Source organism: Phyllobates terribilis, unplaced genomic scaffold (assembly GCF_046119375.1).
Source record: "Phyllobates terribilis strain yellow unplaced genomic scaffold, ASM4611937v1 Scaffold_13__5_contigs__length_258822181, whole genome shotgun sequence".
NCBI lineage: Eukaryota > Metazoa > Chordata > Amphibia > Anura > Dendrobatidae > Phyllobates > Phyllobates terribilis.
Window position 1 is genome coordinate 231474728 of NW_027362773.1, and position 13847 is coordinate 231488574.

At 43.5% G+C, this 13847-nt stretch overlaps 1 protein-coding gene across 6 annotated transcripts in view; it reads right to left on the reverse strand.

Moving 5' to 3' along the window:
- CHD9 (chromodomain helicase DNA binding protein 9) overlaps positions 1–13847 on the reverse strand; it is a 267201-nt gene that overhangs the window by 58464 nt on the left and 194890 nt on the right. For all 6 annotated transcript variants that reach the window (XM_073659346.1, XM_073659345.1, XM_073659349.1 and 3 more), the window contains 6 exons: positions 8042–8188; positions 4513–4581; positions 4372–4427; positions 1976–2093; positions 752–838; positions 530–667 (listed from right to left, as the gene is read on the reverse strand). In XM_073659346.1, coding sequence (XP_073515447.1) covers positions 530–667; positions 752–838; positions 1976–2093; positions 4372–4427; positions 4513–4581; positions 8042–8188 — 615 coding nt within the window. The remainder of the gene's footprint in view (positions 1–529; positions 668–751; positions 839–1975; positions 2094–4371; positions 4428–4512; positions 4582–8041; positions 8189–13847) is intronic.

The following is a 13847-nucleotide window of genomic DNA, read 5'->3' on the forward strand; positions in this document are numbered from 1 at the left end:
CAACAATGGGACAAGGAGGGGGAACATACACTACAACAATGGGACAAGGAGGGGGAACATACACTACAACAATGGGACAAGGAAGAGGAACATACACTACAACAATGGCACAAGGAGGGGGAACATACACTACAACAATGGCACAAGGAGGGGGCCGCTCCATCTTCCCTCTTTCTGCTTTGGTCATCTTCACCAAAGCAGCCAGGAAACAGCACCTTCGGCATCCAGGAACTGCCAGCCACCAGGTATGAGTCTATTCTCCCTGAAATTTTGCCTCAGGACGTGTCTTACAGGATGAGTGAGGCGGGAGCTCTCCGGAGACACGTGCTCTCCACGTGTACGCTAGGCCATGTCCCCCCAGTGATAAGCTTTCACCAGATTATTACTTGAGTTGCTGAGACTCCACTGTGACACTATCAGCATCTCCTTGAAGATGATGATTTTTTAAGTCAAGGTAAAATAGTCAGATTTCAGTAAAAACATGCAACATGACTATAACAAATGAACAGATGGCTTCTAGAGAACTCACCGCTCTCCTAGTATCAGGTCTAAGCGCTTGCAGATGTTCAAACTCCTCTACTTTTGCCAGATCTACGTCTTCTTTCAGTTCCCACGTACTGTCTTCATAGGGCAGTGAGCACCACTTCACTAAGTAATAAATGACAGGCTGAAAAGGCAAAAAACACAGCATTAGATGAAGGGTTAATTCCCCTGGAGTATACAACCTGGGTTCAGTCAGGTGTAGATTTACCTCCCCGGTGTCATTATCCTCACAGAAGGAGACCTCCAACACACGATCCACTTCCACGTAATCTGGATTGAACATTTCTTCTTCCATCTACAAATCAATGGAAAAGAGTTCGGAACAGAACTTAGCGCATTGTATGTACAAATTAATTTGTGGTTTGTACAAGAATTTAAAGTGATGTGACGGTCTCAGCAAAATAAAGTTATAAAAGTTTTCATATGAATTTCTGTCATTTCCCAGATATACTTGTTCTTGTCACCATTTAATTGTGCCTTTGGAAGATAAAATAAGCTCTCCGGACACATCGGCTTTTAGTAAATACTTCATGAAATAGCATCTGTTATAGAACTTTGCACTGTGCAATTCCTCAGTTATTCTTCCTGGAAGTGTATGCATAAATGGGCAACAGCAGGATGTCATAATCCTGGTAAAAGGACCACATCTCTGCATTATATTGTTGTCTAATCAGTGCCAACAGTGTCAGAAATGCCACAAAGAAAAATGTTTCCCCTTAGATCCTGTCAGAAGCCTCTCACCCAACAAAATCAGACCCCCTGCTTTTCACTGATGAGGGGAAAACAACCAGAAACATGCATCTGTAAATAGTATCTGGTTTGGCTTCTTATCCTAAGTGCCAAGGTTCATTAAAGGGACCTCTAGGATTGTTACATCCAAAGGGTGGCGCTAGAGTTTAAGTCATCTTCCTCTCTGAGGAGGGCATTAGTATGAAGAATGGTTAAAGGGGTATTCCCATCTCCAAGATCCTATCCCAATATGTAGTTGGTATAAAAATAATAATAATATTAGCAAATACCTACAATTAGAAATGTAGTATAGTTCTTCCGATTCATGTGCAGGTAATGCAGTAGGTTAGGTACCCATGGTTACGACCACTCGTATAATGACATTTAGCTTCTTGTTAGTGATCGTATCCATGGATACGTAAGCTACTGCAATGCCCTGAACAAGGGGTAAGCGACATAGCGAATCAGAAGAACTATACTACATTTCAAATTGGAGGTATCTGCTAATATTATTATTACACCTACTACATATTGGGATAGGATCTTGGAGATGGGAATACCCTTTTTAACACCCGTGTCAAGTTATTAATGTATTTCCAAGAGGAATAGCAGAGGAAAAGACATAATTGCAATTTCCTGTGGAATATAAGTACTTACTAACACAGACATTTCAGCAGTGCTTACCTATCCTTTCATTACTTACATCTGCAAAAAAGTGTGCCCTCTGCGCCTGCCGGATCTTGAATCGCTTGATCTTCTGCTGGATCCTCTTGTCCTTCAGCAGCTTCTGCTCGGTGGCCCATTCACAGTGCAGGTATGAGCTGAGTGGTGACAGGCAGGGTCAGCGTACATCACAGTATGGGCAGAAACAACTAAATACAACCCAGATACTAAACCTCAGCAACACTTTAGTGTTGGGTCTTCAGTGCCCCCTTAGCGTGGCCAATGTCTCCGTGCAGAGGTTTACCAATACAGCACAGTCCCTCAGCTAGATTGACAGCACCGGCTTTCTCCCGAAACACTGACACTGGAGGAGCACAGCGGCACACTCACAGCATTAGGCCAGGCGGGCAGTGAATATGGCTGCGGGCACTCATCTCTGGCTCCTGCCAGTCTGGCTTATGAGGGGAGCTGGAGAGGAGCGTGCCTGTACCGCACCGACACTATGAGTGCACCGCTGGGCATCTCCATCTATTATTTCTGGATAGGTGTAAATGTCTGATCGCTGAGGTTTCCAGCACTGGGACCTCCAAAATCACTAGAAAGGGTGTCATGACCCCAATTGCTCCATGCTGTGTCGGGACCTTATAGAGTAGCATGGTCTATGGGAGTGAAGGAGGTAGCTACGTGCTGTACTAGTAAGGTCACCATCCTATTCAAGTCTGATGCCAGGAATCGGGAACCCTGTTTAAGTGATCAGTCCCAGCGATGGTAACCCTGGCAGTGATGGTACCCCTGGCAGCGATGGTAACCCTGGCAGCGATGGTAACCCTGGCAGCAATGGTACCCCTAGCAGCGATGGTACCCCTGGCAGTGATGGTAACCCTCGCAGCGATGTTACCCTGGCAGTGATGGTATCCCTGGCAGCAATGGTACCCCTGGCAGCGATGGTACCCCTGGCAGTGATGGTACCCCTGGCAGTTATGGTTACCTTGACAGCGATGGTACCCCTGGCAACGATGGTACCCCTGGCAGTGATGGTACCCCTGGCAGCGATGGTACCCCTGGCAGTTATGGTTACCCTGGCAGCGATGGTACCCCTGGCAGTTATGGTTACCCTGGCAGCGATGGTACCCCTGGCAACGATGGTACTCCTGGCAGTGATGGTACCCCTGGCAGCGATGGTAACCCTGGCAGTGATGGTACGCTGGCAGCGATGGTACCCCTGGCAGTGATGGTACGCTGGCAGCGATGGTACCCCTGGCAGTGATGGTACCCCTGGCAGCGATGGTAACCCTGGCAGCGATGGTACCCTGGCAGCGATGGTACCCCTGGCAATGATAGTACCCCTGGCAGCGATGGTACCCCTGGCAGAGATGGTACCCCTGGAAATGATGGTACCCCTGGCAACGATGGTACCCCTTGCAGTGATGGTACTCCTGGCAGCGATGGTAACCCTGACAGTGATGGTACCCTGGCAGTGATGGTACTCCTGGCAGCGATGGTAACCCTGGCAGTGATGGTACCCCTGACAGTGATGGTACCCCTGGCAGTGATAGTACCCCTGGCAGCGATAGTACCCTGGCAGTGATGGTACCCCTGGAAATGATGGTACCCCTGGCAGCAATGGTACCCCTGGCAGCAATGGTAACCCTGGCAGCAATGGTAACCCTGGCAGTGATAGTACCCCTGGCAGTGATAGTACCCCTGGCAGCGATGGTACCCCTGGCAGCGATGGTGCCCCTGGAAATGATGGTACCCCTGGCAGAAATGGTGCCCCTGGCAGCGATGGTAACTCTGGCAGTGATGATGCCCCTGGAAATTATGGTACACCTGGCAGCGATGGTAACCCTGGCAGCGATGGGACCCCTGGCAGCGATGGGACCCCTGGAAATGATGGTACCCCTGGCAGTGATGGTAACCCTGGCAGAGATGGTAACCCTGGCAGTGATGGTAACCCTGGCAGCGATGGTACCCCTGTCAGTGATCATAACCCTGGCAGCGATGGTAACCCTGGCAGCGATGGTACCCCTGGCATTTTTTGTTTTACAGAGACAGGTAACAAATAAAGATAATGGGGAAAAAACATTTAACAAAACACTCCGGGCAAAGCTGTATTAGGGTTAATTCACACTACTTATATTGGAGATACACAATGGTAAAATGTCCTGACGTAGATCTGTGACATAAACCACTGTGAAGCTATACAGTGCAGTCAGTGCCCGCTGGCAGTATACCGCTATGTATTATACCTTCTGGATGCGTCTGGCCTTATGTACGGCACAGGGCATGACACAGGGATTGTGCTTTAGGCGCCATCCTCTCGATCCTGCCCTATACATAGTGCGGTCTATGAGATGCACCCAAACCGTTAGCCTTGAACCCAAGAAAGTGTAGAAATATAAAGAATACACATTTGCTTTTTCTACTTTTACTTACTAGTTTTTGTACTTTACGTAAAATTCTTCCACCTCAACCAACATCCCGGATGTCGTCTGAAACAAGAAAAACGCACATGACGGTGTCCCATGTTCTTGTGAGTAAAGAGCCCATATGTCGGAGGGCTTTACTGCTCCTTACCTCTTTTTTCACAATTCTGGAGGATAAGATCTTGTCTACAATAGCAGCATCTTCTTCACTAGGGTTTTCCTACAGAAAAAAAAATAAAAGTTATACCCAAGTCATGAATGATCCACATTATTCCACATATTCCTGAAGGACAACAGAAAAGGTTCATCTGGAAAAAAATGAAGCAAATCTGAAAGTCCATAACTTAAAAGGATTTTCTAGTTTGACGACGTTGAAATGTGGCTACAGATGATCAGCTGATGGCTTTAAATACCACAGATGAGAAGGTATTATGGAAATGGCATCCGGCCATACATCACACATACGGCCGCCCATGGAATCAGAGAATTGTCCGGGTCCCTCATAGCGAGAACTACTCAGGAGGTCTACATTATAACTTAAAATGAGGGGAGCGATCTACTGTAAATGGACACAATGAAAGCGTCCTCCTGAGACAGAACCACTAGAAGAGAGCACACCACAAGCTCTGCAATCCCAATACCACTAAACCTCTGAATAATGGATCTGACCAATTTCCTGATTAGTCGGAGGCGATGATTATTTGTGCCACTGTTCATCTTCTCACACCTTAGTAGTGTGAAAGACCTTGTCCCGAAATGTGACAATCCGAGAACGCAGCGGCGCTTCAGAGTAAGACATACACGCAAGTAATAACACAGCTAGTATCGGATTCATCCTGCCTGTGGTGTGGACTACAAAAGGGGGCATTAGTCATCTATGTATGGGGGCACAAAGAATCATTACTACTGTATGGGGGCACAAAGAGGGCAATATTAATGAATGGTGGCACAAAGGATCATTATTAATGAATGGGGGCACAAAGGATCATTATTAATGAATGGTGGCACAAAGGATCATTATTAATGAATGGTGGCACAAAGGATCATTATTAATGAATGGTGGCACAAAGGATCATTATTAATGAATGGTGGCACAAAGGATCATTATTAATGCATGGGGGGAAAAAAATCATTATTAATGTATGGGGGCACAAAGGAGATAATCTTAATATATGGGGGCACAAAGGGGGCAATATTAATGTATGATGGCACAAAGAATCATTACTAATGTATGAGGGCACAAAGGGGCCAATATTAATATATGGGGACACAATGGAGACCATATTAATGTATGGGGGCACAAAGGGGGCAATATTAATGTATGACGGCACAAAGAATCATTATTAATGTATGGGGGCACAAAGGAGGAAATATTAATGTATGGGGCAAAAATAATCATTTCTAATGTATGGGGGCAAAAAAGGGGCAATATTAATGTATGACGGCACAAAGAATCATTATTAATGTATGGGGGCACAAAGGAGGAAATATTAATGTATGGGGGCAAAAATAATCATTTCTAATGTATGGGGGCAAAAAAGGGGCAATATTAATGTATGACGGCACAAAGAATCATTACTAATGTATGGGGGCACAAAGAGGGCAATATTAATATATGGGGGCACAATGGGGACCATATTGATATATCAGGGCACAAAGCGGGCAATATTAATGTATGACGGCACAAAGAATCATTACTAATGTATGGGGGCACAAAGAGGGCAATATTAATATATGGGGGCACAATGGGGACCATATTGATATATCGGGGCACAAAGGGGGCAATATTAATGTATGACGGCACAAAGAATCAATATTAATGTATGGGAGCACAAAGGGGGCAATATTAATGAATGGTGGCACAAAGAATCATTATTAATGTATGGGGGCACAAAGGGGATATTATTAATGAATGACAGCACAAAAAATCATTATTAATGTATGGAAGCAGAAAGGGGATATTATTAATGTATGGGGACATGAGGAGGGCAATATTAATGTATGGTGGTACAAAGAATCATTATTAATGTATGGAGTCACAAAGGGGGCAATATTAATGTATTGAGACATGAAGGGGGCAATATTAATGTATGGAGGTACAAAAAGGGGGCATTAGTCATGTATGTATGGGAGCACAAAGAATCGTTATTAATGTACGGGGGCACAAAAGGGGCAATATTAATGAATGGCAGCACAAAGAATCATTATTAATGCATGGAAGCAGAAAGGTGATATTATTAATGTATGGAGACATAAAGGGGGCAATATTAATGTATGGCGGTACAAAAAGGGGGCATTTTTAATGTATGGGGGCACAAAGGGTGCATCCATGTATGGGGGCACAAAGAGGTCATTCTTAATGTATGGCAGCACAAAGGGGGTAGTATTAATATATGGGGGCACAATGGGGACCATATTAATGTATGGGGGGCACAAAGGGGACATTATTAATGTATGGGGGCACAAGGGGCATTTTAATGTATGGGGGCACAAAGGGGGCATTATTCATGCATGGGGCACAAAGGGGACGTTATTCATGAATGGGGGGTATTAAGGGTGCATTATTCATGTATAGGGGCACAAAGGGGACATTATTTATGTATGGGGGCACAAAGGGGACATTATTAATGTATGGGGGCATTAAGGGTGCATTATTCATGTATAGGGGCCCAAAGGGGACATTATTTATGTATGGGGGCACAAAAGGGACATTATTCATGCATGGGGGTACAAAGAGGGCATTATTGTATGGGGGTACAAATATGGCATTATTAATGTATGGGGTTACAAAGGGGGCATTATTGTGTGGGGCAACAAAGGGGGTATTACTGTGTAGAGCACAAGGAGGGCAAAGTATCACTACTTAGTTTATGTAGAAGTATGGGGGTGCTCTAGAAGTGATCAGTCAGACGTCTGTGTGTTACATTCTGCAGAAATCAGTCATGACCAGTAGTCAGAATGGTCTGCACCAGATGGAGAAGAAAAGTTAAATGACTTACTTGGTATTGTGGGTGTTGATAATAGTATGGCGAGAATATTTGTTATTCGGTAACTTTATATCTGTATTATTTAGAAGGATTACATAGAGAATGATCTTATTCCTGAGTTTTCGAAATTATATAGGATATTTGTATTTTTGTTTAATGGGGACAGGACAATGGTCTTTATAGGGGCTAGCAACATATTTTTGAGCACATGCTGGTGATGGTGGAGGGCCCAGGTCCAAATTTTGCTTTGGGTCCTGGTTACCATCTGAAAGTCCGCTTCTAATTCCCTTGCCCAGAATGCCCATCAGATGATGCGTACATGCAGCGCTGCTCTTCTCACCCTAAATCAGGCTATACAGGCCGTAAGAATATTAGAGGTGTGCTAGTACTCCACGAAGCACAAACAATAAGGGTTAAAGTAAATCGGTAACCCGATTTTGCAATACATCTGATGAAGCTGGTGTACTTTCTTTAAAAATCCGTGTACAGAATAGTGACGTAATCCTTTGTGAAATATTAAAATTCTCATTTTAGCTGAGGATTATACAGCCAGTCTGACATTGATTTGCAAAGTAAGTACACCAGCATCATCGGGTCTGGGGCATCTATTTTAAAAAGGAAGGAATTTGTATTACGAAAATTTGGTGACGGGTCCATTTTACTTATGTCTAAACAGTATACAGCCAGACTTACCACAAAGAGTTGTAAAGGCTGCTCTGCCGGCAGGGGGGCAGCACTCTTTTTGCTTTTAACACTGGCCTTCGGTTCTTCCACGCATTGTTTCCTTCCTGCCTCTTCTGCATACTTCTTCCGCTTTACTTGCCGATTTGATCTTCGTTTCTACAAGACATAAATATATAAATTAATAAAATGGAAACTCAGAAAGAGGTGAAACTAAAAGATTTCAGAAGCCGGACAACATTTTAGGCCATTTTCACATATGGATGAAAAACCGTAGACTTGCTCCATAAGGGATCAGGGATTAAATATCTAGGAAGGAATTACCTGGTGCAGATCCTGAGCTTCTGTCTACAGAGGTCTATGGTGACCAAATAGAAGTTGTCAGGTCTGGGTGTGGAAGTGGACTAAGGTCCCATTGAGGCAATGCACATTTTTGGTGCACGTTCTGGACTCCCCACTGATCTGATATGGAGACGTCTTTAAGGCATGCCTACACTTTCCCAAGATAACTATAGGAGTGCAGAACTCAGCAATGTAATAATTTTTTAAAATAGTGGAGCAACTGCATGATTTAGGAGCAGGGAGCCAGCTGTCAGACAAGGCCAGACTGCCCACAGAGAAGGCAGAGGCGGTTTGTTACTGTCTCTGCCTTGCCAAGTTCTGTATACACAGCGCTGAACAAATGCTGTGTACACAGAATAGGAAGAGCTGACGGTGATTCCTCCTCCGGACCAGGGGTCACGTTAAAGGGAGCAGGACCTGCTCGGTCCGAGGAGACCCAGTCAGCTCTGCTATGCAGCGAGGAGGCAGAGTTTCACTTCTAACGTACCTGTCCCAGTTACAGGGAAATTACATGAAAAAAAAGAATTTAAAGGGGTATTCCCATCTCCAAGATCCTATTCCAATATGTAGTAGGTGTAATAATAATATTAGCAAATGCCTCCAATTAGAAATGTAGTTGTGAAGACCCGGGGTCTTCCGTGGGCGTAACGCTACTCAGACAACACAGAGTGATGGTAAAACAGCGTGGCAATACTTTATTGAACCACAAAGTGGATAATAAACACACAAAACAGTCCCAGCAAATACCCAAGATGGTACAACATTACACAATCTCACACTCCGCCCGCCTGGGATAGAACAGCTGCGACTTTGGAGACTTCCAGGGCCGACTACCTCAACCAGCGGTGGCTTCTGGCGGGCCCCCACAGAGAGGAGGAAGCGGCAAGCTTCGGAAGCTAGCAGTCCATCGAGGTACAAGGCCAGGAGACCTGAGGGTTCCAACCTGGCCTCTCCGAGAGTTTCCATGGAGCCAGATGACCGGTGGGTCCCAATCAGGATTCTCCGAATGTCTCCATGGGTTGCAGGTGACCGGTGGGTCCCTCCTGGCAACCCCAAACATATCCATGGGGCCAGGTGACTTCTTCGTCCTCTCCTGGTCTCCCCAAATTGTATCCATGTCTCTCTGATGATTAATGGAGCAGATCCGAATCTTTCCAGTCAGGGACGTACCCATAGGCAAGAATCAGGTAGAATACAAATCTGTGTCTCTTTGGATGCCATGCAATCCATTTACTGTCCTGGAGGATGTGTCTCATTCTCCTTGTAAAGTCTTTCTGATGGTCCTTCATTCTGCTTCCCAAGTCTGACTGCTACAAAAACACATGTCCCTTCTGCTTCTCTGCGCTCAGCCTCCTGAATAGCAGAACTGCTCTCATGCTCCTCCCCCAAAGCTAAGTGTGCATTTGTGGAGGTATCTCTCTCAGGTGACTCATCTACATGTGAGACTCCCTGTGGTGAAGGCTCTGCTGGATCTTCTTTCAACACTTACACAATGGACCTAGACAAATTTTTTGAACAATAGTTAGAGGCTCCTGAGATACTAATGAGATTAGTGGAATGCTGGACACTTTATAAGTTAAATTAGTGTACATACACTGATGAGCAAGCAGAACATTAACCGGTTCCCGACCGCCCACTGTAGATAAACGTCGGCGCTTGCCGGGCTCTGTGCAGTGCCGACGTTTAAAAACGGTGGGTGGTCTCGCAGTGCTCAGGACCCCCAGGGTCCTGCAAGCACTGCGATTCCGGTGCAGAGCGTTAGCTCTGACAGGGTACATCATCGGGACCTGATTAGATCAGGTCCCAGTGATGTTAACCCTTTGCTGTCTTCTATATGCTGTGATCTATAGTGATCGCGGCATATAGGAGACAGCAGGAAGAGAGGGGGTCGTCTTACTTACCTCCGAAGACCTCCGTTTCGTTTGAGGACCTGGGGTTGCTATGGCAGCTGGAGGTCACATGACCGCCTCCAGCTCTGCCATATATGGTGTCCTTCCTGTCTGACTTCAGCCTGTATGTAGCTGAAGTCAGACAGGAGACTCTGACTGAAAACAGTCAGTGAAGATCTCATATAATGTAATATATGTGTATTACATTACATGAGATCAGTGATCAGAAAAATAAAAATTAATGTCCCATACAGGGACTAAGTAAAAATGTAAAAAAAAGTAAAAAAAAGTTTTTAAACTATTAAAAAAAAAAATCACAAAATAAATAAAAATAAATAAAATATTAAACCAATAAATCCGTAAATTATTACAAAACCAAAAAAAGTACACATATTTGGTATCGCCGCGTCCGAAACAACCCGAGCTATAAAACTGTCACACTAATTAACTCCTTCTGTGCACACCGTAATAAAAATAAATAAAAAACGAAGCAAAAAAATATGCTTTTTCATCATATCGCCAAACAAAAAGTGGAAAAAAATGCGATCAAAAAGCAGAATAGAAATAAAAATGGTACCACTGAAAACGTCATCTTGTTCCGCAAAAAAAAGCCGCCATACAGCTCCATCAGCCAAAAAATAAAAAAGTTATAGCGCTCAGAATAAAGCAATGCAAAAAAAATATTTTTTTTTCTATAAAATTGTTTTATTGTGTAAAAGCGCCAAAACATGAAAAAAATACAGTAAGTGTAGTATCGCTGTAAACGTACTGACCCGAAGAATAACGCTGCCTGATCACTTTTACCACACGCAGAACGGCATAAAAAAAAAAACTCAAAAACAATTCCTGAAGTGTTTGTTTTTGTTAACTTTACCTCCCAAAAAACGGAATAGAAAGCGATCAAAAAATGTCACATGCCCAAAAATGGTTCCAATAAAAATTTCAACTCGTCCCGCAAAAAACAAGCCGTCACATGACTCTATCGGCCGAAATATGGAAAAATTATAGCTCTCAAAATATGGTGATGCAAAAACTAGATTTTGCAAAAAAAGCGTCTCTTAGTATGTGACAGCTGTCAGTCATAAAAACCCGATATAAATCTGGTATCTCTGTAATCGCACCGACCCGAAGAATAAAGTAATCTAATCAGTTATATCACACTAGGAACGGCATAAAAAATAAATAAAACAAATATTATTCACCTGCTACTGATTTGTTTATTATGTCTCCCAAAGATCCCAGTAAGGCTCTGCTCACATTTATCCTGTGCTCTGCGCTGAGCACTTACACCAGAGTTTCCGTGTAAATCTCTGAAATGCGTGATTCAGCCAGAACCCATGACGGAAGATTCCCTGTAATGAGGCAGATATAGGCCACTGTGGATGCCGTCTAGCCTGGGATCCCACGGTGTCATTTGTTTTAGGCGTGCATAGAAGTGCGGTTGGCCACAGTTTTGTGCACTTCTGAAAAAAAGGACACCACTAAACAGAGGCCAGACGGAGTCCAGAGTAACTCTGCTGCCTCATTGCAGTGAATGGATCCTGCAGGGGTTTCATCTGAATTACATCACTTGGAAATTTAGATGGAAACCCCGATGTAAGTGCTCAGCCTAGAGCGCCGGATAAATGTTACGTAAAATGTTCCCAATAAAAGCTTCAACTCAGTCCTCAAAAAAAGCTAGTCCCCACTCAGGTCCATCATCTGTTAAAAATATAAGGGACTTCCAAGTTACTGGTAGCAGAAAGGCTCTGGAAAAGCAAAATGGTCCTTGCCCCCCAAAAGAAATTCAGAAAATTTTGTGCTCCCAAATCCAAATGCCTATTCTACAATAATTTGTTCTCCAATTGTCAAATAGCGCTCCTTCCCCCTCAAATCTCACCGTATGGCTAAGTGGTACGATACAGCCACATATGGGGTATTGACACTTTTAGAAATTGTGACACATTTCGGCACCATTTTTACCCATTGCCCTGTGTGAAAATGTAAAATCTGAGGGTAAAACATTTTTTTGTGGTAAAAATATAATTATGTTTTCTTCACAGCCCAATGGTATAAATTTAAAAATTAAAAAATACTCACTACTTCCCTAGATGAATTCCTTGAGAGGTGTAGTTTACAAAATGGGGTCACTTGTGGGGGTTTCTGCTGTTTTGGCATGTCAGCGACTCTTCAAATGTGACATGGTGTCTGCCACCTATCCCAGCCAACATAGCGCTCCTTTCTCTTCCGAACCCTGCCGTACACCAAAGCAGTGGTTTTCCCCCACATATGGGGTATCGGCGTACTCAGGAGAAATTGTACAACAAATTTCATGGTGCAATTTCTCCTGTTATCCTTATGATAATACAAAATTAGGGAATGAAAAACATTTTTTATGGGAAAAATGTGAAAATTTTATTTTTACGGCTCAATATTATAAACTTCTGTGAAGCAGCTGGGGGTGCAAGGTGCTCACCACACATCTAGATAAGTTCCCTAAGGGGTCTAGTTTCCAAAATGGTGGCACTTGTGGGGGGTTTCCGCTGTTTAGGCACATTAGGGGCTCCCCAAATGTGACATGGCGTCCGCTAATTATTCAAACAAATTTTACATTCAAAAAGTCTAATGGCGCTCCTTCCCTTCCAAACCCTGCCGTGTGCCCAAACAGTAATTTGCCTCCACATATGGGGTATCGGCGTGTTCAGGAGAAATTGCACAACAAATTTCATGGTGCAATTTATCCTGTTACCCTTATGATAATACAAAATTAGGGAATGAAAAACATTTTTTGAGGGAAAAATGTGAAAATTTTATTTTTACAGCTCAATATTATAAAATTCTGTGAAGCACCTGGGGGTGCAAGGTGCTCACCACACATCTAGATAAGTTCCCTAAGGGGTCTAGTTTCCAAAATGGTGGCACTTGTGGGGGGTTTCCACTGTTTAGGCACATCAGGGGCTCCCCAAATGTGACATGGCGTCCGCTAATTATTCAAACAAATTTTACATTCAAAAAGTCTAATGGCGCTCCTTCCCTTCCGAACCCTGCCGTGCGCCCAAACAGTGGTTTTCCCTCACATATGGGGTATCGGCACGCTCAAGAGAAATTGCACAAAAAAATTTGGGGTCCATTTTTTCTTGTTACCCTTGTGAAAATAAAAAAATTGGGTCTAAAGTAACATTTTTGTGAAAAAAGTTAAATGTTAATTTTTTTCTTCCACATTCCAAAAATTCCTGTGAAGCACCTGAAGGGTTAATAAAGTTCTTGAATGTGGTTTTGAGCACCTTGAGGGGTGCAGTTTTTAGAATGGTGTCACTTTTGGGTATTTTCTGTCATAAAGACCCCTCAAAGTCACTTCAAATGTGATGTGGTCCCTAAAAAAATGTTTTTGTAAATTTTGTTGGAAAAATGAGAAATCGCTGGTCAACTTTTAACCCTTAGCTTCCTAACAAAAAAAAATTTGGGTTCCAAAATTGTGCTGATGTAAAGTAGACGTGTGGGAAATGTTATTTATTAACTATTTTGTGTGACATATCTCTCTGATTTAAGGGCATGAAAATTCAAAGTTTGAAAATTGCAAAATTTTCTAAATTTTTGCAGAGTTCCAT